General features: G+C 35.0%; 1 protein-coding gene across 2 annotated transcripts; it reads right to left on the bottom strand.

The window, feature by feature from the left end:
• Nucleotides 1–1,949: 1,949 nt before the first annotated feature.
• LOC117924514 (probable RNA-dependent RNA polymerase 5) lies at nucleotides 1,950–24,274 on the bottom strand. 2 transcript variants are annotated; one of them, XM_034843142.1, is made up of 19 exons: nucleotides 24,017–24,274; nucleotides 23,397–23,553; nucleotides 23,188–23,317; nucleotides 22,468–22,542; nucleotides 20,625–20,814; nucleotides 19,751–19,919; nucleotides 19,573–19,660; nucleotides 19,346–19,489; nucleotides 18,069–18,143; nucleotides 17,885–17,956; nucleotides 10,330–10,436; nucleotides 9,682–9,830; nucleotides 9,183–9,408; nucleotides 8,698–8,923; nucleotides 5,174–5,319; nucleotides 3,697–3,859; nucleotides 2,747–2,885; nucleotides 2,427–2,593; nucleotides 1,950–2,333 (listed from the first exon to the last, which is right to left on the bottom strand). In XM_034843142.1, the coding sequence occupies exons 1-19, from the start codon at nucleotides 24,222–24,224 to the stop codon at nucleotides 2,097–2,099; spliced, it is 2,868 nt and encodes a 955-aa protein (XP_034699033.1). In that variant the 5' UTR covers nucleotides 24,225–24,274; the 3' UTR covers nucleotides 1,950–2,096. The 2 variants fall into 2 exon arrangements, with proteins under 2 accessions (XP_034699033.1, XP_034699034.1); XM_034843143.1 differs by lacking the exon at nucleotides 18,069–18,143.

Here is a 24,274-nt window from a genome sequence, read left to right as displayed (position 1 = left end):
AATATCATACCTGATTTGTTTTTTGTAGTATCAAAACTCCATGACATGGGTCGGTGGGTGGATCATGTTTAATATTAAACTAATAATATTGTTTTTAATAATATTATCAAAATCTGATTATTATTATTATTATTATTATTATTATTATTTTATTTTTTAACTTAATTTATGGTTATGCATTTTAGTGGCCATGTGCTAGGATGCTTCACCCAAATGTTGTACAATATACAGACATATAATTTTATACAAAGTGAGCAATTTTGTTTTGTACTTTTTTTTTTTTTTTTTTTTCATTTGACCGTAGCAATTCGTATCGGTGTCATGTTTAAGCTCAATAATAATTGTATTAAAAACATAAATTTAAATATTATTTAATTATTAAACACGTTGTATGTAGAGAATATCCTAAAGAGATTCCACTTTCTCATGAATTTATCTTGAATCGGGATTTTTTTGCTCAATTTTATCCCAATTTTACATAGAGAGCAATCCCATTTTTCACCTTGATTTGATTAAAATATGTTAAAAATTTTACTTTTTCATGGAGGATTTAGATTCAATAACTAGGGTTTATGACGGACCAATATTACATACCATCGTTTAGCTATTGTAATTTTTTTTCGAATAGCAGGTCACATATATAAGATTAATCCATTTAATAATTTAAGTCCTCATGAGGCGGATCTTATGTGCATCAATATGATTAGTATCTCAACAAAAAATGTTTATAACAACCCATTTATTAAAAACAAGTTTAAAATGAGTTAGATATGTGCTAAATGGTTTAAATATATAATTAAATTAATAATAAAATTATTAAATAAGTTCATTTTGATCAAATTTATGTTATATTAATTGATCTAAAAATTACTTATTTATTAAATGATTTATACATGTCAATACGAATTTGATTAAAACCTATTTATTTTCAATTTAAACTTAGGAAAAACCTATTTGATTTGTATTGTGTTGATGTGAAACTTTACCCCCTAATTTGATCCATATTATGCTTTTGTGCATTATGCTCTAATTTTCTTCATTAAAATATTATGTCCAAAAAAATATAATTTTAGATAAAATAGTAATTTTTTTAATTACTAAATTAATAATAAATTATTTTTACAACTATTATTATTATTATTATTTACAAATAATTTATTAAAAAACCTGTGTAAATATAAAAAATCCGTTGAGGAGGCCACTGACCAGTCAGATTTGAATGGACCACCTTATCCCAAGCCCCAACACTCTCAATCCTATAAATCTATTTTTTTTTTAAATTAATAATTTAGCGTTATATCAAAATCCCACAAATCATTTATTAAACTCGTACAAACTTAAAATATTCCCGGAATTATTAGTATAAATCACATTAAAACTATGACCATTTGTTTTTCAAAACTGTTTTCAAATTAAAAAAATAAAAAGTAAGTTTTTAAAAAATATAATAAAATAGGTTCATATATTTTTAAAAACAGATAACTTTTTTAAAATCACACGGCTAACACTGACTCAATATTTTTGTAAATGGGTTTTTATAAAAAGTCATTTATAACATATAAAAAAGTTGAAATAAAAAATATGAACGGGGAATACAATTTTTTTTTTTTATGTATTAATATATTTAAATTATTTTGTTAAAAAATGAAAATAAAAAATAAAAAAATCATATTAATTTCTCAAGATCTAATTTCTATTTTTATCTGTAAAATGTTTTCAAACCCACTAAGGGAACACATGAAATTGCATTGGGCATCCTGAAAGCTGGGTCACACGGGTCCATTACAAAAGCAGGGGCAAAAAGAAAACATCCAAGGCTTTTCAATATTTCTAGAGTTTATCCAAAGGTGATTAGGAATATTCTAGAATGGTGTTGTCCTTGTGGGTCCTACATAGCGACTCATCTCCTTTACTGCCTAACACGTGTGAGTTATGATGAGACACGTGGATAGTTGGTATCTGGTAGGCTGATACCCAAGCGCCAGACTGGCATATCATGTAAAATAATTATAAGATATTTTCCGCACCATTAAGATAGGATAGATTTTTACATACCATACAAACATCAGAATATTGACTGTTACCAAGTTTTACGCTTAATTAAAAACTTGGCGCAAAACAGAAGGTACACATACCATGGACTTTTCACCTAGCTTCACAGTGTACAGCTTGCAGAGGGCTCGACCTGCAACTCTCCAGGGAAAGTTGCAATAACTCACCCTCGCTCCATTGATTGCAAATTCGTAAGTGACATGGTAAATTGCAAGAGCCTCATCAAAGATGTCCTCCAATTTTCTAGGACTCTCTTCAAACTCTGCAGCTCCATATAATATCTGCAGTACACTGGTTTAGTCAGTAAAAATAAGAAGCAGGAGGGGAGTTTCACTTTCATGGTTTAGTTAGTACAATGTAGGTTGATGGATCACCTGCTTGTATTTTTGTATGACTTCGGCTGCATACTCGTCTTTGGTTTCCCCTCCACGCTGCAGGGCAGCAGCCATATCAGATCTGTACTGATCATACCGATCCTTCCATGACCTCAAGCAGGCTTGAGGGACAGCATCTATGTTGAACAAGGGGAGTCTCCAAATTTCTGTGTAGCATGGAAGCGGCCATTTAAACAATACAAGGAAAGAAAACATAGTATCAAAAGAAGACGAAAGTAGAGCTCGGTAAAGGTAGTTGATTAACCCTTCATCTCTGTGTATGTCATTGTTGCATAATCAGTTTGAAAGAGAATCCTCACCTTTTGTTGACTGGTTCTCGGGTTGAAAGGACTCCACTGCATCATAAATTTGTCCTAAAATAGATGTGGAATGGTATGAAGACTCTCTTCCCATAAAATGTGGGAATTTTTCAGCCTTTAATTCCTTAGAAACATTAACCTGTTTTGGAGAAAGAAAAGAGAGACAAGAGAACTTGGTAATGACTTCAAAGAACAATCGAAACATCCATAGGAACTTTAACCTGTTTTGGAAAAAGAAAGAGGGACAAAAGTACTTGGTAGTGAATCCAAAAAACAATTCAAACATTGATTTCAGAGGTACTAAGAGCGGGCAAACGGACTATTTATTACTGACTTTAAAGGAAATAACTGAAGCAAGGTATCACCACTTTCTGTGGATCTGATTCCAGTTGGCAACCGTATGATACCACAATTGTCTTGGTGGTTTGGCATTTGCAAGACAGAATGAGCTCAACCAACAATCAAGATGGTTGACAGGCTAAGACACATTTTTTAGTTGACATGGTTAGACTTCTCGTCTCTCCAAGTCCTGCCTGGGTTGCATCATTGGAACTGAACTAAAATGTCGAGTTCCATCCTAACTTATAGATAGCAACTTATTTGGCAAAGCAAGCTGATTGAACAATTCCATGTGCCCTATTTTGCCACAGATATTATACATGCTCAAAGGTTCATCTTTGTTTGCATAATAGATGATCATGACCAGTGAAATTATTCTCACTGGTGTTTACAAGTGGCTGACTCTAACCTGAATTGCTCTGACAATAGAAACTGCATTATTCATAAATTTTGGGCTGACAATGCAGCACAAGAAAAAAAAGACAAATAAAGGAAAAATGTTGCAGGATATTTACCCATGTTAGAATTTACAAAAGTACGTATGTTGAACAAGTCTATCCACCCAAACCATTGAAATCTCAACTAATGAAGACACAATTTGAGAAACTAACCTTCATTCCAGATTTTGGTGCGTCTAAGGCATCATAGTATATATCAGTCAACTCAAGCATTTTTCTCTTTAAACATTCTTTCTCGTCACTACAGTCATCTCTCAATGTCAACAGCCGATCCATAAACACCAACCAGTTATCAGCTGCCATACCAATGGCGCTACTGAAACAGCAAAAGGCACTTCAAATATTAGAATAATAACTGAAGTTGAATAGTTTTGGATGGTTAATTTCAAATTCGACATAATAATGTTTCAAGGAGAAATTATACTAGCATACTTAACAGATATTCAATCATGAAGTTGGGATAGGATATTGTATTAGTTGTTACAGAATGCAGCTGAATTTATAACCTAGTCCATAATCATTTCTTAGTTTAAAGTTTCAACCTATAGGTTATGTTTGGTTGTACTATAAAAAATACCAAAGAAAATCAAATATTATTAAAATTAATTAGAAACTTATGCATTTTTAAATTATTAAATCTTTATATATAAGGGTTAAAATAAGTTAAATAAGTTTGAAATAGCATATAGAAAAAATTTATTGACTTTAAATCTATTTTTTATTTTTCTTCGATCTTTCTTTCTTTTTACTTTTCCTCTATATTTTCTTTCCTTCATATTTTCCCTTACATCTTATAGGAACCAAACATAGCCATAGAATCCAGCTAAGTTTTACAGCATTTTGGTGTCAGAAGTATAGCTGGATTTATCTGTTATCCTGTGAGCAACCTCTAGGTAACAAAATGTACACTCCATCAGTGGTTAACCCTATTTTGATAGCAATTTTTATTATATTCTATCATACTAATACTAAGGCTACGTTTGGTTCTCATAAAGTACTAAAGAAAGAAAAAAATGTTAAGGAAAATGGTTTTTTCATATTTGGTTTCGTTACAGAAAATACGAAAGAAAATAAAATATAATTAAAATTGGATAGAAATTTATGTATTTAAAATTATTTAATCTTTATATAATGGAGGAAAATAAGTGAAATGAGTTTGAAGAAGCATATAAAAATAATTTATTGTTTTTGAATCTATTTTTTATTTTCCTTCACTATCTTTTTCCTTCCACTTTTCCTCCTTATTTTCTTTTCTTCACATTTTCCCTTAAATTTTTTGGGAACCAAACATGGCCTAAAAAATTTACTTGGAAAAAATATTCTATGTTTCTTCTGTTCAAGTAAGATTTTCCAATACAGAAAAAATACCTCCAAAACCAGCATTGAAAATTTACTCAACAGATTATCTTTCATTTTTTGTTTTTAATATGCCATTCTCTTCCAAACAGCTCAATATTAGAATTTTACCTCTACTTTTCATCAGACAATATAATGTGAAAATTGATACAACACACTTTAGGATAACAAATTTACAGCTAAATACTTTGTCATGCCACATCATATCTGCATTAAATCAAATTTTCAACTTAATGAAGCTTAATGTCTTAGAGGTACATGCTTGAGTATATACCTTGTCTGAAACCTAGTTGTTAGGAACAGCTGAAAAAGCTCATGCTCCAATTCGTCAGGTGAAAAATCAGTTGGCCTTTTACTAGGTACGTGTCTTGTTGAACACTTACGCATCCAAGGTTCACTTGCTCTGAAATATTGCAATAGCTGGAGAGAATAGAATGCAGAGTGTTCAATCTTTAATGAATCTAATGATGGTTAAAAGAAAAAACACTAGGAAATGTAACACAAATTTGGATTTGCAATGTTGAGAAAACATGGTTTATCATTGAGATATTCACACAATAATGCAAAAGCAAATTGAAAAATGTAGAAAAACATCCACAACATATGGAGAAAAAGTGAAAAGACAGACAGAGGCAAAATGGTTGCAGATTTCTAAACACGAGGAAAGGACTTAGATGCATGCAAACAAATATAGGTTTTATCCTGAACAGAGGAAAGTGAGAGACAAGACTGTTCTTCCAACCAAGGTAGATGACCAAATAGGCCAAGGTTACGCTAAAGATGATGATTCAATAAAATTCATCCAGTGAAATAGAATGGGAAACAAAGAATCCAATCAACATAATTACATCTTTTCAGGGAGGCCACACTATGAATACCTCAAATAATGGAACAAGTGAAATGTTAAGAAAATGTAACTTCGGAAGTCAACAAACTCTATCCTAAGATCTTTTCAAGATCATTTTCTTGCAAAAATTCCAAGAAAAAATTTGTCAAGATACTCTGTGTGAAATCAAGGTTTGGTTAATCTCGGTTTTGTTGATAACAAAACAAGGTTTAGAACTAATGATTATATTTCAAGTGTGATTAGGCAAGACGATTTCCAAAATGGCAATCACAAAGACAAATCAAGCCAAGAAGAAATCATAAAGAAGAAGACCACCTCAAAGAGAAGTTTTTTATCAAGACCCAAGCTTCATAAGATCTCTTTGTAAGGTTGTTGTGCACTAGGATTTTCATACATTACATTCTTTACTTATGCATCAAAATCATCCAAGGGTTATTTTGTTTTAAATTTTTTAAAAATTGGATGATTTCATGTTTTCAACTAAAACCTTGTGTCAAATGTTTTTCAAACTTGTTTAAAAGGTTTAAGTTGAAAAAGTTGGTTGTTGAGCTAAAAACGACTCAACCGGTTGAACCGGATGAGAAACTAGCCGAACCCCTAGCTCAACTGGTCGAGGGGTACAAAAAACCTTCTCTCTCTTCCAGAACGGTTGTTCAACTTGTCAATGTGTGAACAGTAACTGGTCGAGGTCCAATGGTCACCTTCCAAGCATTAAATGCTAACGGTTAGTCAACTGGTCAAACCCCTAACGGCTAGTTTGGTCGTTTTCTTCTATAAAAGGGCTTCAATTTTCATTGTTTCATAAGCTTAACCTTCCCAAACCTTTCTTGAATATATTTGAGTCTTGGAAGAATGTTTTTTAGTGCACCATTGTTCTAAAACTTGCATATCTTTAGTGCACCATTCAATCCTAGTTTACTTGTATCATTTGAGCCTAAAGTTTTGTACTAGGATTTTGTGAAATTATTTGTATATCTTTGAGAGGAAGAATCCAAGTGTGAAGTATTACTTAGGAATTCTCAAGTATGGGGTATCATTTGAAAGGTTGTACAAGAGTGAGGTATCTCTTGAGAAGTGTAAAGGGTGCTTGGAGCCAAAAGTCTAAGAGGGTGGATTGGAACCATAATCCAATTGTATTGCTTAAAGGCTTGGTTTGGAAGCCTTGAATTAGTGGAACCTCAAGCTTGGGATTGAAACTAGAGGAGAGTGGATGTAGGCCGGTTGCGTCAAATTACTATAAAATCTTGTGTTTACATTCTCTCTTCCCTACTCTTTTAATTTATATGCAATTGTCTTTATATTGTTTTATTATATACTTGCATATAATTGTCTCTTACATTCACATAGTTTGAATTTGTAAAAAGAGACCATCAACCTTTTCACCCCTCCTCTAGGGTGATTACCTTAGATTGGATTAGCCTAATTTTTCTAACACTCTTAAATAACCCCATAGATTAATCTAGCACAGAAAAAATCTTAACAATCTCCTATGCCTAACTTGGTTTTTTAAGAAAAGCAATATGATCCTCAAAGTTTGCTTCTTCAAACCCATTTGATTGATTAATTTCATCTCTAATGAATCAAATTCACCCTTCTAGTCTTTGCAACCATCCAAACTTATGTACTGTTATCACCTTCCTTAGTTTATGCTGCCCTGCTCTTCCCAAACATTGACATATTCCAATCTTTAATTTTAGCTTCAACAATTTCAGCATAGGGGAAAAAAAGAAGAAAAACAATCAGTTTCCCCAATTGAATCTTCAATTCTGAAATAAATTAATCAACTTTATTCCAACCTTCTAAATAAGGATCTTCACCTTATATTCCCAGACTAATGAGGTATAAGGGTGCTTTTAGCAGTGCTGCATTTATGAAGAATCAGAATATGACCTGAAGTTCAGTTTAAATCTCAAGTAAAGCCACCAGTAATCAATTCCACAACAAAGATTAAGAAGGTTATGCCTCCCAAAAATACATACCATGGCCAACTAAAAGGGGCATCTATAGGCTCTATCCACAGGTTATTCCTAAATATTTGGTACCATAACACCTCCCCTAGAAAACCACATGAAAACTACCTCTCAAGCTCCAAATAAATCCTCAAAGATCACTAATTCACCCGCTCCAAACATTTCCCCCTAAGAGAATCTGCAGAGAGACCATGTACTCCTCTGCATATCAAGATTAGTACCATGCCAGTCCTTATTAAAAAAGAAGCTGCAAATTAATAGAGAGAATAACAAGTGCAATATTTTTTAGACTAACATAAGCTGACAAGCAGAACCCAATTCCCAGAAAATAAGTCTATAAATTAGACTTTTCAAGTTGAATTTTGACCTACATATATGATAGAACTAAGCAAAACTAAATGAACTAAAAGCTTCATTTACTTAGTAAGCCACTTACCTAACTCGAAAAAGAACTATAAACCAGCACACTATGATGGATAGTCTGTAGTCTAATTATGTCAGGTAGCAAATGTTAATATTATATTACTAGGGTGATTGTCAAAATCTGTGTTATTATAGCAAATATAGTAAGACACGGAAATACCCTTCAGCTCTAGTCTTCCTAATCATTCACCTCAGTTCCTTGGTTCTGTATTTCTTATTGAATCTAACCACTTCTACGCATAAATGAACTCTTAATAGGTTAACCTTAAACATGGACAATTGGTGCTTTATTGGTGCAGAAATTACGAACACTAGAACAGGAATAATAGCAACAGAAATACTAATAAATACAGTTCTTAACATTAACACAAACAAATAATCAATCAACCAAAGAAATCAATTTGAAAAACTGCCAACCAGCGAGCTTCTCAAGAACAAAAATAGTGGGAACAGAAATACTAAAAAATACGGGTCCAGACTTCTTCACATAAACAATTGAACAAATAATCAATAATGCAATTAAATTAACTTGTCAGCTGACAAGGCAAAACCACCAACCTGCTGGTTTCTCGAGACCCAGTACATGTCACCATCAAAATCACTGTTTGCTATTTCATCTGCTAATGATCGAGGGCCGTTAATGGGAAAAAATATGGCATATTTAGCATTTCCAACACACTCTTCCAAGGCTTCCACATAAGTAGCATTTAAAACATGTATATCTCCGAAGTGAAGACCAGGATGCTTGTATACCAACACCCTTCCCTGAACTTGTCCATGGTCACTACATATATTAGAAAATAAACTTCACTGAGATGCACAAATTGTGAGCCATAAAATTCTTTACAGTAATGAGTTTATATATTTCTATCTTTGGAAACTGTAACTAAAAGAAAAAATGATTTGACAAAATATAGCTATTAGAAAATGGATTTTCAACAAAGTTGTAATCGTTTAGTAATCTTGATTTATCTTTTTCTTTACCAAGATGACCAAGGGTTACAATGAAACAAAAAAGGTAATATAGAAATATAATAACGCACAGAATGATGCAAACTTCATCACTTTTAAGCTTGCCAGTAGGATCAGCTGTCCCCATCAAATAGAAACAGTCATTGACAGGAAGCTTTCCTACCCTTAACCCCTTCCTTTCCTCATTCACCATAAAAGATAAACGGTGCTGCAAAAAGGGTTCATCAATAGGAATCCCAGATAAAATCATTCTTGTGACAATGGAATCATCATCCATTTCACCAAATCGCAGGGAAACTGCAAGCATAAGAATAAAAGGAAAGCTATTAGGGGAGGTGTTGCTGGTATAAGAAGAAGAGAATGAGTAAATGGAATAGACACAGCAACACTAACACCAACACGCGGCTGAACCAGTTTTTGTAGAGAAAGAAGTTGATCAAGAAGATAGGATAAAATGCAAAAAGCTGAGAAGGATTAACATTAAAAAATAACATTTGTATTCTAGAAAAGCAGGAAATAAACAAAATTCATTGCAACCTAAAAAGCCATAAGATAGACAGTGAAGATCACCTCTTAATGCTGCACGCTTACTGGATTGGACACTCGGAGCATCTTCCAAGGCATCCTTTAGTAAATTCATAAAATATTCGTTTGGGACCCCTCCATAGCTTAGAAGTGCAATCAGATATTTTGACAAGTACGATCTCCTGGGTTGATTACTAGAAGATGAAGAATAAAAGTTCAAACATGTTACCTTTAACAATATATAACCAAAGTCAAAAACATTGGCAGGGAATCTGGTTAATATTTTCTGATAAAATTATGTTTTAAAGCCAAATTTGCGAGTGGATTCTATTAAAAAAAATGTATATAATGCCTATAGCATTGAAGGATAATTGTATCCAAAGATCAAATCCTATTACATTTATCATATGTAGTTCCATCATAAGTTGGTCAAGTTCAATCACATTAACCACTTTTGGTAAACAAAGCTTCAAATCATAAGCTATCCTGAAGATGTGGTTCAAATGATAATATACAATTGAAGCATTCATTAAACACGTTTTATGGTTTCAAAATCAAGGGCTCATTGCAATATGTCATAATAACTAAGAAACTTATATTAGGTAGCATTCTTACTATATTAGGTAATAATGAATAATCTAGTTTCGCAAAACCACGGCAAACAAATAAAATTAAGTGTCAAATGATGGACACCTTGTTCCATTTATCTCCACTGAATTCACAGTTTGAGTATCTGAAAGTTTTGGATCTGTCTCAACCTTAATCATTGACGGTCGAATCTGAATTGTTCTGGGCGGAAGCTACAAAGATGTGGAAATGTCAAATCTTTAAAATAGAACATATATTACATGTAAGTCATAATAGAAAGAACAAAGAACCAAACACAATACTAAAAAATACAAAATGAACTAAAAAACAATCTAACGAGAAAAGGAAAGAAAATGAAAATAGAACTAAGGACTGACAACTATAACTCAAAAGTCACATGGATTTTTTATAACAACAGAGTAGCAATAAAACAACCATCACAAACTTTTACCTTAAAAGCAATGTGCGCAGTTGATAATAACTTCCCCACCAACTCACAATATATATATATATATATATATCAACAAGATTTACATTATATGGCAGATTGCTCAACTCGTCTTCAACTGTAGATGTTCTACTAAGGTTTTAGAAGAATGGAAAAAAATTTAATTCACACCAAGAGGCTATTGTCCCCACCTGAAGAATAGAAAAGGAATTATGAAATACTGTACAGCTGTAAGCCCCTTTACAATTAGTATTTTATATATTATTAGCCCCAAAATCCATAAATCATCAAGAAACCAACTTGCTTCCTTAATAGTTGAAGAATATTTGGTAATATTAAATAAATAACTAGCTCAAATATGTCTATCAAATAGAATATTCAGTAATATTATTATATATACACATGTACCATTTTTTTTTCAGGCAAATAAAGAAATTATATGAACAGTGCCAAAGTATAGAAGTCATATAAAGAGGTCACCAAAAAGTAAAACACAAAAGAAAGGGCAATAAAAACAAAAGCCCCTTTCATAAGGACCCTAACTAATCTATAAAATCTATCATGGTTAGTAATCTCCCAACCATAAACAACCTAACCCACAATGAAAGGTTACAAAGAAATGTAAGTTTTAATGCTTGATCAGACATTTCTTTGCTTTCAAAAGATCTTCGGTCCCCCCCCCCCCCCCCCCCCCCCATAATGTCCAAAATACAAACAACACGACAACCCTTTAAACCATTTTTCGTTTTTTTGCCCGAAAAAGCACCATGCCATCGGTAGAATATGAAGAATTGGAAGGTAAAAAGAAGGCAGCGAGAGATGTGATGAAATCTAGACTCTATGTATCTTAATGAATAGTGGTAATACCTGTTTAGATTAATTACCTATGTTCAGTAGAGTAATTTATTCTCTTCTTGGTGGAGTTGAAGTGGGGGAACTCCACCTAACACTTCATTCCACACAGACTATCATTGAAATCACACAAGTAGTAGAAGAGATTTTCCCCAAAGCAGTTTCACTAAGAAAGTAGACTTTAAGAAGAGGTCTTTAACCGCCAAAAAAGTGCAACTTGAACTTTAAAAGTTCTTCAATTCATTTCTTTCCAAATGGTCCAAAACAATCATAAAGAGGTTATATTCCAAAACAACTTTCTACTTTGAACCACAAAACTACCACACCATCCTCACTTAGAAGGACCTAAGTCACCATGAATAAGGACAATATTATAGCCTAAAGATTGGACGCCCAGTTGGCAATGAAAGAGAAGATGATCACCTGGCTCTTCTTGTTGCTTGGATTAGTCCTTAAAGTTAGTGTTTATACACTTCATACAGTTTTTCCATGGTTCTGGTGTTAGAAAAAATCATTGTTGAGTAATAAATGACATGATGACTAAAATATCCCTACACAAGAACCTTTTGTTAAAACTTACATACCTATACTAAAAATTAAAGGCACAATGGAGGTCATTTTGCTTGAAAAGGAACTGTGATATATTGCATGCTGCTAATATAGTGAAGAATTTCTGAATTCCTTTATTGATATTTTTAGGTACACACCATACACATATATATACACAAATGACTGAATAAGAAAATATCAATCTAACTTGATTCTCTCCTAAAATTAGGAAACTGAATCATCCTAAATGATCTCTCCTTTTTTATTCCTAAAATACTTTCCTAAATTAAAAACCCTAACTTTGAATGCCAAATTTCAACACTCCCCCTCAAGCTGGAGAATATATATCATATAATCCCAGCTTGCAAGTTAAGTCTTCAAAGTTAGGCCTAGGTAAAGCTTTGGTGAGGATGTTTGCGGTTTGGTGCTTGGTAGGAACATAGTTCAATTTAACCGTCTCACTAGTTACCTTCTCTGTGATGAAGTGTCTGTCAATCTCAACGTGCTTGGTCCTGTCATGATGCACGGGGTTCTTTGCTATGCTTATAGCTGCCTGATTATCACACATCATCAGAATTGGAGATGAACTCGTTTGCCCCAGTTCACTAAGAACCCTTTTTATCCAAATCCCTTCACAGATTCCCTGTGCAAGAGCTCTGTACTCAGCTTCTGCACTACTTCTGGCTACAACTGATTGCTTCTTACTCCTCCAGGTAACAAGATTTCCCCAGACAAAAGAACAATATCCAGAAGTGGACCGCCTGTCAATGATGTTTCCTGCCCAATCCGCATCTGAGTATACTTCAGTGTCACGGTTCTCTGTCTTTCTGAAGAATAGACCTTTCTCTGGTGTCATTTTTAAATATCTAAGAATCCTGTAGACTGCTTCCATGTGTTCCTCAGTGGGGCTGTGCATGAATTGACTTACAGCACTCACTGCAAAGCCAATATCTGGCCGAGTGTGTGAGAGATAAATCAAGCGCCCGACGAGCCGCTGATATCTCCCCCTGTTTACCGGTGTACTTTCTTTCTCGATACCAAGTTTCTTCTAACTATCCATAGGAGTATCAATTGGTTTGCATCCAAGCATACCGGTCTCCTTAAGAAGATCGAGTATGTATTTTCTTTGAGAGACTACAATTCCCTTCCTTGATCTAGCCACTTCCATACCAAGGAAATATTTCAAATTTCCAAGGTCTTTAACTTCAAACTCCTCTGACAAATACTTCTTCAAATTTTGTAATTCCTCCATATCATTCCCAGATAGAATAATATCATCAACATAGACTATCAATATGGCCATTTTCCCGGCATGAGACTTCTTGACAAATAGAGTATGATCAGCCTGACCTTGTTTGTAGCCCAGCTTCAGGACTGCTTTTGTGAATCTATCAAACTAGGCTCGGGGAGATTGTTTAAGGCCGTACAAGGATTTTTGGAGTTTGCAAACCTGATTCTTTGCCATACTTCCTTCGAAACAAGGTGGTATTTCCATGTAGACTTCCTCTTCTAGGTCACCATTTAGAAACACATTTTTTATGTCCAGTTGTTGCAAGCACCAATCTTGATTGACAGCCAATGAGAAAAGAATCCTGATAGTGTTCAGTTTTGCAACAGGAGCAAAAGTCTCCTGATAGTCTATCCCATAGGATTGTGTAAACCCTCTAGCTACCAAACGAGCCTTGAATCTCTCGACTGATCCATCTGCTTTGTATTTTATGGTGAAAATCCACTTGCACCCCACGGGCCTCTTCCCAACCGGCAAATCTGTGATAGTCCACGTCCCATTCTTCTCAAGTGCATCAATCTCATCTTGTACTGCCTTCTTCCATTTTGAAATTTTTAATGTCTCTTGTATTGTGTTGGGAACCTGAGTATCATCAAGAGAAGTAGCAAATGCTCTGTAAGATGGTGATAGCCCTTCATATGTAACATAATTCCCAATTGGATGATCTGTACATCTCCTAACACCCTTCCTCAATGCAATCGGCAAAGTAGAATCATCAATGCTGGGAATTAACACCTCTCCAGCCCTATCCTCACCTATGTTCTCTTCAGGAAGACTTGAATTGGAGTCAATATATTGGCCACATGTTGACTGTGATCCGTGCTCTAATTCCTGTCTTTTCCTCCTCCTGATGTAAACTTGTAAGTTCTCATTAGCAAGTTGTGGGGCTATAGGTTGAATAGGCATGGGAGACTGGATGGTCACAGGAGAAGGAACATTTGTGTGCTAGGCTGGCTGGACTGATAACGGTATGGGTGTGGACAACTCAGTGGGCGCGAATTGGAAAGGATTTGGTGACTCTGAGTGAAAAGAAGGTACACCCTCAAGAAGAGACTCCCAAACTTGATGTTCATTCATGCTCTTCCCCTGAACATGAGATTTGGGATAGAAGAAGACATGTTCAAAGAAAGAGACGTCCATGGTGGTGTAAAATCTTTTGTTGGTTGGAGAATAGCATTTGTACCCTTTTTGGGTTGGAGAATGCCCTAGAAAAATGCACTTATTGGCTCGAGGAGCAAATTTGCTACGATTTTAAGGATACACATGGACGAATGCCGTGCAACCAAATACTTTGAGTGGCAAATCAGAAGAGGTTGCACGGGTGTGAGGAAATTGTTTTAAGAAAAGTTGACGTGGGGATTGAAAGGTAAGCACTCTGGATGGCATACGGTTAATCAAATAAGTAGCTGTGAGAATAGTTTCCCCCCAAAAATAGTTTGGAACATTAGAGGAAAACATAAGGCACCAGGCAACCTCCAAGAGATGTCTATTCTTGCGTTCAGCCACCCCATTTTGTTGTGGGGTGTCAACGCAAGAACTTATGTGGATAATGCCGTGATTTTGAAGATAAGTACTGAGACTACTAGTAAAGTATTCCTTTGCATTATCTGACTTGAGGACTTGAATTTTGGAATTGAATTGATTTTGAACCATAAGATGGAAGGTTTGAAAAATGTGCCCGACCTCTGACTTTTCTTTCATAAGGAAAACCCATGTTACCCATGTATGATCATCAACGAATGTCACAAACCATCGAGTGCCAGAAATATTTTTTATCCGGGAGGGACCCCACACATCACTATGTACTAGAGAGAAAACAGTCGAAGGTTTGTATGGGATTTGAGGATAGACTGTTCGAGTATGCTTTGCAAACTAACAAATTTCACAGTGATAAGATGCTGGATTTTTATTGATAAATAATTTGGGAAACAATTTTGCAAGGTAAACAAAGCTAGGATGACCAAGGCGATAGTGTAACATTATAATCTCACTATCTTTATTGACCTTAGAATTTGACACAGAATTGAAAGACTCTAACATACTCTGAGATTGTACGCAACTTGCTTGAGAGACTTGGTTTGAGAATTGGCCACATGAGAGGAGGTAGAGTCCGGAACACAATTCAGCACTGCCAATCATCTTCCCCGATTTCAAGTCCTAAAAAACACACAAGTTTGGATAAAATTTAGTAACACATTGGAGATCACGGGCCAATTTGCTAATGGACAAAAGATTACAATCCAAGTTTGGAACATGGAGGACTGAGTCAAGATATAAGTCTTTAGTAAGTTTTATAGAACCTGTCCCGACAATTTTTGACTTTGAACCATCAGCAATATGGACGGATGAATGACCATTACTTGGCTTGTAATTTTGAAGAATGGCAGCATCTCCTGTCATGTGATCAGAAGCACCTGTGTCCACTATCCACGACTTCATTCCTCCTCGATTAGCAGTGAAGGCTACACCGGTAGTACTGCCACTGTCAACTTGGCTTAATAGTTTCTATAGCATCTCCATCTACTCTTTGTTGAATGGACTCGGCTCGGAAACAGATGTGCTCTCAGAGTTGGCAGCCACGTGTGCTCTGCCATCTCTGTCAGACCGTGGCTTTGGTTTCCAATCAGCCGGTTTGCCATGAAGCTTCCAGCAAGTCTCCTTATAATGACCTGGTTTCTTACAATAATCACACCAAGGCCTATCCCATTTCTGACGATCTCCACCACTACTATTAAATGACCGAGCAGCAAGGGCAGAGGCATCCAATGTTGGGGCAGGTTGCTCTTTGGATCCCATCATCACTTTCTTTCTACTTTCTTCACGCCTAACCTCTGAAAAAGCCTCCCTGAGACTTGGCAGGGGTTTAATGCCCATGATTCGGCCTCTAACATCATCCAATTCCCTGTTTAGTCCTAGGAAAAACTTGAACAGTCTCTTTTGTTCCACAATTTTCCTGTATGTTGTTGCATCATCAGGACATTTCCATGAGTGAGTCTCGAATAAGTCAAGGTGCTGCCAGTACCTTGTGAGTGTGTTGTAATACTGAGTAACTGTCTGCTCTCCTTGGCGGAAGTCATGTAGGGCTGATTCAACCTGAAAAAGTTCTGAAATATTTTCAGAACTTGAGTAAGTTTCTTTGGCTGCATCCCATATGTCCTTTGCAGTCCTAAACAGCAAGAAATTTTCACCTATGTCATTGTTCATGGAATTGATAAGCCATGACATGATCATGCTGTTTTCAATCTTCCACTTCCTGAAACCTGGTTCTGTAGTTTCTGGCATGGCTACTTCTCCAGTGAGGTACTCATCCTTTCCTTTACCGCAAATGAACAGCAACACAGATTGTGACCACTGTAAATAGTTATGGCCATTTAATTTGTGTCCTGTGATGAGAATAGGAGAGGAATCACTGCCACCAAGGTTTGGAATTTCAGATCTGTCTCCTAATTCTGGTGACGTGACGTTGGATACTTGTGATGATGTCATTCCGTATTTTGTCATGAACCGGAAAGGTAGAAGAACACTTCCCAAGGCACGTGCAGGGATTGGAGTTGAGGAAAAATAGCCGGAGGACGTCGGAAAAACTGATCGGAGGGCTCGCGGAGGCAAAAGGACCCCAAAAGAGGTACGTGCAGGGCTTGGATGGCAGAAACAGGTACGTAGGGTGGCTGGTCGGCGTCAGGCGAGCTTGGAGAAGGAAGCGCGTCGCCGGAAAGTGGCTCACGCGCCCTCACGCGCCGGCGCGTGAGATGCAGTCGCCGGCCGGAAAAACGCGCGTAGGCGGCGCGTGGATGGCTTTCTGGCTCCGGTGTTTTGGGAAAAGTTGTAGATCTCCTTCAGACGCTCCTTGCGGTGTGAAAAAAACCGTCGCCGGAAAAGTTCGCCTGAAAAGTCGCCGGCGGTGAATGTTTTCTGACGACGATTCGACCGATCGAAAAGCGTTTTCTCCCTTGGCTCTGAGAACAGGGACTAATGACCGGAATGAGAGATGGTCAGATTGAGAGATGGCCAGAAAGATTTGGCCGGAATGAATGATGGCCTGAATAAGAGGTGGCCAGAAGGGATTAGGGTTTCAGAAAACTGGCTCTGATACCATGAAGAATTTCTGAATTCCTTTATTGATATTTTTAGGTACACACCATACACATATATATACACAAATGACTGAATAAGAAAATATCAATCTAGCTTGATTCTCTCCTAAAATTAGGAAACTAAATCATCCTAAATGATCTCTCATTTTTTATTCCTAAAATACTTTCCTAAATTAAAAACCCTAACTTTGAATGCCAAATTTCAACATATAGATTACTAGTTTGTATAGTATACCTATTCTTTTTTTTTTTTTTTTTGACAAGCCACATGCATGAGAAGAGGGAACATGCTTTGCTTGTACAGGTACTCGAATCAACAAAAAATTATAGATAGCATATTGAAGTAGAAAAATCAAATTGTAGAAAAGACAAAATAAACTCTCATCATCACTTGTATTTTCAACGAATGAAAATGGCGAAACACCATACCTTTCGATTGAGAAGCAATGTTCCCTTGACAGCACAGCCATTGTTAAACAATCGGCATTGAATCAGCAAAGGCTAAAAGAAAAGGAAATTGTATACAATTAAGTGCTAAAACAAAAACAAGTAAAAGTGGATGAAAATTCAAAAACACAAATGCAAGCACTGATGAATTATTAGATGCATGTACCGGTTCCCAAGTGTGAGTTTCTAAGCATCTCAACTCCGAAAATTTCCCCTCAAGTTCAACATTACCAACAAGTCTCTAAAGAATTATCATTTAAGCAAATGTTAAGTTAGAAGCATAGGTCATTCATATGGAAGGTAAGAAGTCAACAGTGAAGCAAACAAGTGCAATGCAATCAATAGGTTTATTTCGAAGGGAATCAAAAGTCAGAAAGAAGAAATACAAGCATGGAAAGCACAAGGGAATACATCTAAAGCATGAGGTTGTCCTTCCATATGCATCATACACACACGAATATGAAGCTACACCTATAATATACTCCATCTGATAGCCTAGAACTAGTCGAACCTAAACTTCCATTCAACACTTTACCCTGATATAAAAACTATGGGATTTCACAGTATCACGAGAGTTAGGACAGGTAGTAAATCTGCACTCATGTGGACTTCTCTTTGTTTAACCCTAAACCCATATAGGACTACTCTTGCCATTTCAACACAATTAAATGATTTGAAAATAGTACTAGTGCCCAAAAGTGTCCAAGTTTACCACAAATCCACAGCTAGAAATCATATAACAAGGATATTCCTATGCTAAAGGACTGAATTATGTAATTGACTAAAGAAATATATGCAAAGCATTGCCAAAAATCTGTAAGAAGCTAAATCTGTTCTTATTAAGTTAAAAGTATGCAAGAGAAAAATTGTTGGAAATCAAAACTTTGGTGTTTCTAAAACAATAAGTTCTCAATTTTAAAGATGATATGGGAATTTCATGTCATGTTTTGTCCTTATTTCAGAGTCTATTTGGAGGATTTCTGATGTTGGATCATTTTAGATGCATTGTAAGGGAAGGAATTCACACATTTTGGAGACAAAGTGTAGCAACTCCATTATTATTGTAGGGTAAAAGCCATAATTTTTTTCTCAGAAGTATTTGTCATGATTGAGGATGTACAGCTATACGAGGTATACAATGAACTAGATACTGTATCTTACTTAGATCTTTTTTCCAACTATTGCAAAATAATTTAGAAAGTACTTCAACAACTAAGAACTCCTATAAGTTCAAGGTTATCTAGAAAACTGGCGTTCTGAATATTAATGCTTACAAATGGCAAATAATGCTAAGGATAATGCCAGAGAAGTATTGCCTATCAAACTTTTATGCATACTGAGTTCATGATTGGTAAAAAAAATTAATCCTTGTGACAACTTTCAATACATGAAGAATCTTAAACAGAAAGTTTGTTAAGTGAAAACATAACGAGAATCACATACATCTGAATTTCCATTATTCATGTACTTTCCTCTGCATAAATTATTTGGACACCTCAAAGCCAAGTCCTCTGATATAAAACCAGTACCATCTGTAAGTATTAGAGGTTGCCAGTCCTCATCATATACAACATAGCCATCTTCATCCTGCAATTCACTTACACATGACCTTACATTGACTTGAAGAGGAGGCAGCTGAACTATTTCAGAAAAAGAAGGAAATATTATACCCGGCCTAGTTCATCATCAATCCTTTGAATGTTGACAGTTGAGAGATCGACATCTAACTTGACTGTCTTAGATAAAATAAGGGAAAACCTGAATTCCCAAATAAGAATATTACTTCCAAACTGCAAAAGAAAAATGCTTGAGTATGACCTTCAGAAGGATGTTCTTGGAATTACTAACCTAGCCATATATTTGGCCACACTGGAGACCATATGTGCATGCATAAAAATGCACCTTGCTTCATGTACTGTCTTCCCAGATAAGGCACTAGACTCCATGAAAACAAAATAACATTTAACAGACGAAGTTGGGTTTTTTTTCTTCTCCTCTTTGCCACCATCTTTAAATACTGATCAATAACCAGATAGACAATAAATTGTGTTAAAATTCTTAAAAAGTTAGCTTTATAGTGCATAAGAGATGTTCAAGATATAAGAACATGAACTGACATGACAAGCAAAGCCAACATATAATGCAACACTCTGTTTTCAGAAGACATCTAGCTAATATGAGAGGAGGATCAAAACAGAGAAGATTAAAAGGCCAGACAGCAAAGATTTAGGAGTTTGGCAAAGTGAAACCACATTCTATGCCTAGAATCAATAGTCAACCTACTGCCAATACCATTGTATACAACTCCCACTTTTTTATGCTCTCAGTGCTAGAAAATCAAAAGCAAAAATTCATTGAAACTAGGTAAACAGGTTAACGATCTGCTTCTTGCATCAAAATAATCACATACATACAATATGACCTTGGATGTGATTGGGCTGTTACTGTTGAAGGTTCTAGATGGGTAATTGTTGGTAATAAATAATAAATTCTCACAGAACTGGAGAAAAATAAATTAATTTTGTGGTGACAGAAGGGAATGGGGTCTAAAAAATAGATAAAACGCATACAAAGAGGAAATGTGCTCATAATGCTAATGAACAAGCATAAAAACTGCAAAAAATTTACTATCCACATTCTGCCTGTTTATCCAAAGGAATCTGGGTAATAATAATATCATAAAAGAAACAAACAAGACCATGATGAAGAAATATAAACTCACCAAAAAATCGATATTGACGCAAACCAACAAAAATTCCCTCTCTTGCAATCTTGTTATAGGATGCATTAGAATCAGTAGAACAATTCAGTGAACTCCTGTCAGTCACATCTTCTGCAAACTTCACAAGCAATATGTTCTCATCTCCTAAAACCCTTTGTAGGTGAGTTCTCGTCTTGTTTAGGTATGGACCCTGGATTTGAATGTCACTAATATTATGTCAAAGAAAATTTTTTAAAAGAGATAATATTAACAGTAAATCTTTTCATATTGTAAGCAAAAGAAATAAAATATCATAAAATGTATTGTTCTTTTTCTAAAAACATCTTACACCAAAAAACAAAAAAAAAAAAACATTCACCTCAAAGCCTATGACAATAACAAATGTTAACATCAAGTCCTATTTATTTTTATTTTTTAGTAAAAGCTAGAATAGTTTGACATCATACACAAGATAGTAATGTTCAATTCCATGATCAAAAAATGGATTCTAATATTTTAGAGTCCATATGTCAAAGGACAATCTAGAAGAGAGCAAGGATGAAAATGTTGATATCGACAGAAATACAAGTGGTTCGATTTTATGGAAACATCAACACAAATATCTATAGTGACATCAATATTGGTAAAAAATGAAAGAAATCATGAAAATTGACCTTAAAACATGAAAATCTAGGATGAAACCTTGAGAAATAATAAAACAATTAATAGGGCACAAATAAACTAGTTTTTTAACAAAATATATGACAAAATCAGTGTCATTCATCAGCAATATAATGTGTGTTGATAACAAACATGACTTTGAAACTGATACATTAAATAATGTATTACAAGTAAAAACTAAGTTCCATAATTTTTTATTAACACCTTAAGTAAAATTTACAAAATGTAAATAAATTTTGTTTAGAAAATAGAGTACGTAAGCTATAGACTAATTGCTCACATTCAAATTAAACAATACTTAAATTACATATTAAATAAGCTACAATTTACAAAAATACAATATCTCAATAAAACTCGTTACACAAGTAAGTAGACTATTGTACAATTAAATCAAATTAAGTAAACTAACAAAAAAAATTAATTATAAATTCATAATTAATCAATCAAGATAACAAGATTGTTAATTAGCCTTGATAATTCAATCAATAAATCCTTGATTATTAAATGCTTAAATTCAAGTAGGATAGCCTAAATTTATGAAAATGAGGGAGTGGAAGATGAAAAGAATCAAGAGGAGAATGAGTAAGGGGAGCCAAATGAAAGCAATGAGGTTGGTTTAAATGGGAGACAAATGATAGAGGGAGCTTATTTAGAGGAATTATCCAAATAACCACAAGGAAACAAGAGGCTCCAATTAACATCTCAATATCTTCCTGAAACATCACCAAAATATCGGGAAATCTGTGATATTTTGACAGATGCAGTTTTCCTCATATTGATGATATTGATACCTTGAGGAAATTTTTGTGATATAACAGCAATATCTTGAGGATATTTTGCAGACTTCCATTAACCCCTTCTTTCCACATCGATACGCCCAGCCCCAGATTACAGATGGAAATATCAATGATAATGTAGATTTTTTTGTCCTTGTAAGAGAGCATCCTTTGGCAGCCAAATAGCTGGAATAAGTAACTAGATAGATCCAATTTTGCATTTTATTTTAGTTTAGTATTCATCATTGACTCATTTTGTAAATAGCTTAAACTTTTGGGACAAGTGACTATTTAATGTTTTACATTATAAAGATATTCAAAATATAAATATCCTGAGAGGAGGGCAGAAAAAAAAACGTAAAACACTACCAGCTAAACAATACATTTAATGAAGAGGAAATACAAACCTTGAATCTATAACTTCCATCTGGTGAAACATGACAATGATATATGTGTGTTTTATCAGAATCCCAATCAAAAGACTGCAGGAAAAAATTTAAAAATAAGTCAAAGTATTTGCAAGGTAAGGATAAGAAGCCAAAGTTGATGAGCAGCAAATTAACTTTCTGGAGCCTAGAAGGTTCAAACTCAGAAAACCAATCCACTCAGGTTTTACACTATGCATCATATGGCAGAGAACAAAGTTCATCATTTTCGTATTTAGATCATGGCTAACTTAAAGTTGAATTAACTAATAAAAATTTAGGAAATTTTGACAAGCTCTGCATTCAAACTAGCAGTAACAGGTAAAAGAAAATGGGTGAAAAAGAAAGAATTCTGTATTTTGTATTCACGCAAGTATGGCATACATCCTTCAAATTAATGGAAATTATATTCTCAAAAATGTACCTCAATTTTTAGGAGATTATATCGCTAATACTTGAATAATTTGATGCATATACGCCATACGGCATCAAGTTGACATACTTGGGAAGCAAAATAATAAACACTAAAATTGTCAATCAATAAATATAACCTATGACTTTTGTTCAGCAACTGTGCTCTGGGTTCTCTAGAGAATAATATTAGCCAATTAGTTAGAATAGGACTTACTGAAAACTGAGAAATTAGTTGAGAAATAGAAACCATTTCTTAATTAATTTTCCTTGGTATAAACATGCACTCACCCTCTGTCTGTCTTCTTCCTTAATAAATTTTCTTCCTAAATTATTCCAAACTTCTGTCTCAAATACTCCCATAGGGAGATTTTTGAGTTTTAGAATTTCTTCTGCAGATAAAAGGTCCTCTGGCCTCTTACTGCACAGAAAAGAACAATTGTCAACAACCCTGTTATACTGATGAATCAGAAAAACCAATAGAAGGAAGGAAAACTAACTCCCCAATGTAGCTCAATATTAGGAAGGCCTTCCTGAACTCGAGTTCACCAAGGGCAACTAGTTGAGGACTAGATGCCTGTCTCCTTGCTTTCTTGGGAGTTGAAGATGGGGAGCTTATTAGGTGTTTTGGAGTTGGAGAGTGGGAGGCCGCATCACCTGTGCCCACAAACAGCAACCAATACAAAATCAGAGGAGAGTCTAAAACAAAATCCTTAGCTTAAACTTTTAGGAAAATTGATTGATAAAAAATTACACAACAGACGTTTATAGAGAAGTTAATTTCAACCACCAGGAATACAACATCAACTGCAAACACGACAAAAATCAGTACATAAAACAAACGCTATTTCTCAAACAGGGAATTTCCGAGAAAGCAAAGGAGAATAAGTAACGGGAACACCCTGTCTCTAACCCCTTTGATGCCAGGGAGCAAAGAAGTGGCGTGCAATTATTCAGCTCAACTGAGACACCAAAAGAATGAAAACAGTAACCACACACGCACACAAACTTATTTCCTTGTCTTCCTCCTACTAATTTTCTCGGCAACCAAACAGCGCCGAAAACCCCACCATTACTCGCAAAAGTTGATAGAAAAAGAAGACAAAGCAAATTGTGGAACCTTGGGCAGCCTTTCCGACCATGTAACTGATTAATGCGCTGAGATTACGGATTTTCAGATGGGATATTTTACGAAGAAGCTCGAGCGCCGACTCTTCCCCGAGCGATGCCAGATTTCGTCTGGTGTGGGCCTCGGGCGGTGGTTGTTGCTGTTCCGTACAAATTCTTTGGAGCATTTGCTCAACAGAGTGAGGGAGAGACACTTCCATTGAAGGATTCCAGGTTCTTCTCCGCAACAGGCCCGCGTCTTCTATTCATA

Source organism: Vitis riparia, chromosome 11 (genome assembly GCF_004353265.1).
Source record: "Vitis riparia cultivar Riparia Gloire de Montpellier isolate 1030 chromosome 11, EGFV_Vit.rip_1.0, whole genome shotgun sequence".
NCBI classification, from domain to species: Eukaryota; Viridiplantae; Streptophyta; class Magnoliopsida; order Vitales; family Vitaceae; genus Vitis; species Vitis riparia.
This window is presented reverse-complemented; position numbering and strand designations above follow the sequence as displayed.

Bases quoted from the DNA above. Each gene is read 5' to 3' on its own strand.
- LOC117924514 (XM_034843142.1), bottom strand. From the start codon at position 24,224: ATGGAAGTGTCTCTCCCTCACTCTGTTGAGCAAATGCTCCAAAGAATT. The intron at 9,409-9,681 runs GTGATCTTCACT...TTATGCTTGCAG, and splicing joins TAAGCGTGCAGCATTAAGAG to TTTCCCTGCGATTTGGTGAA. The intron at 5,320-8,697 runs GTTGGTGGTTTT...TATTCTCTCCAG, and splicing joins GGGTCTCGAGAAACCAGCAG to CTATTGCAATATTTCAGAGC.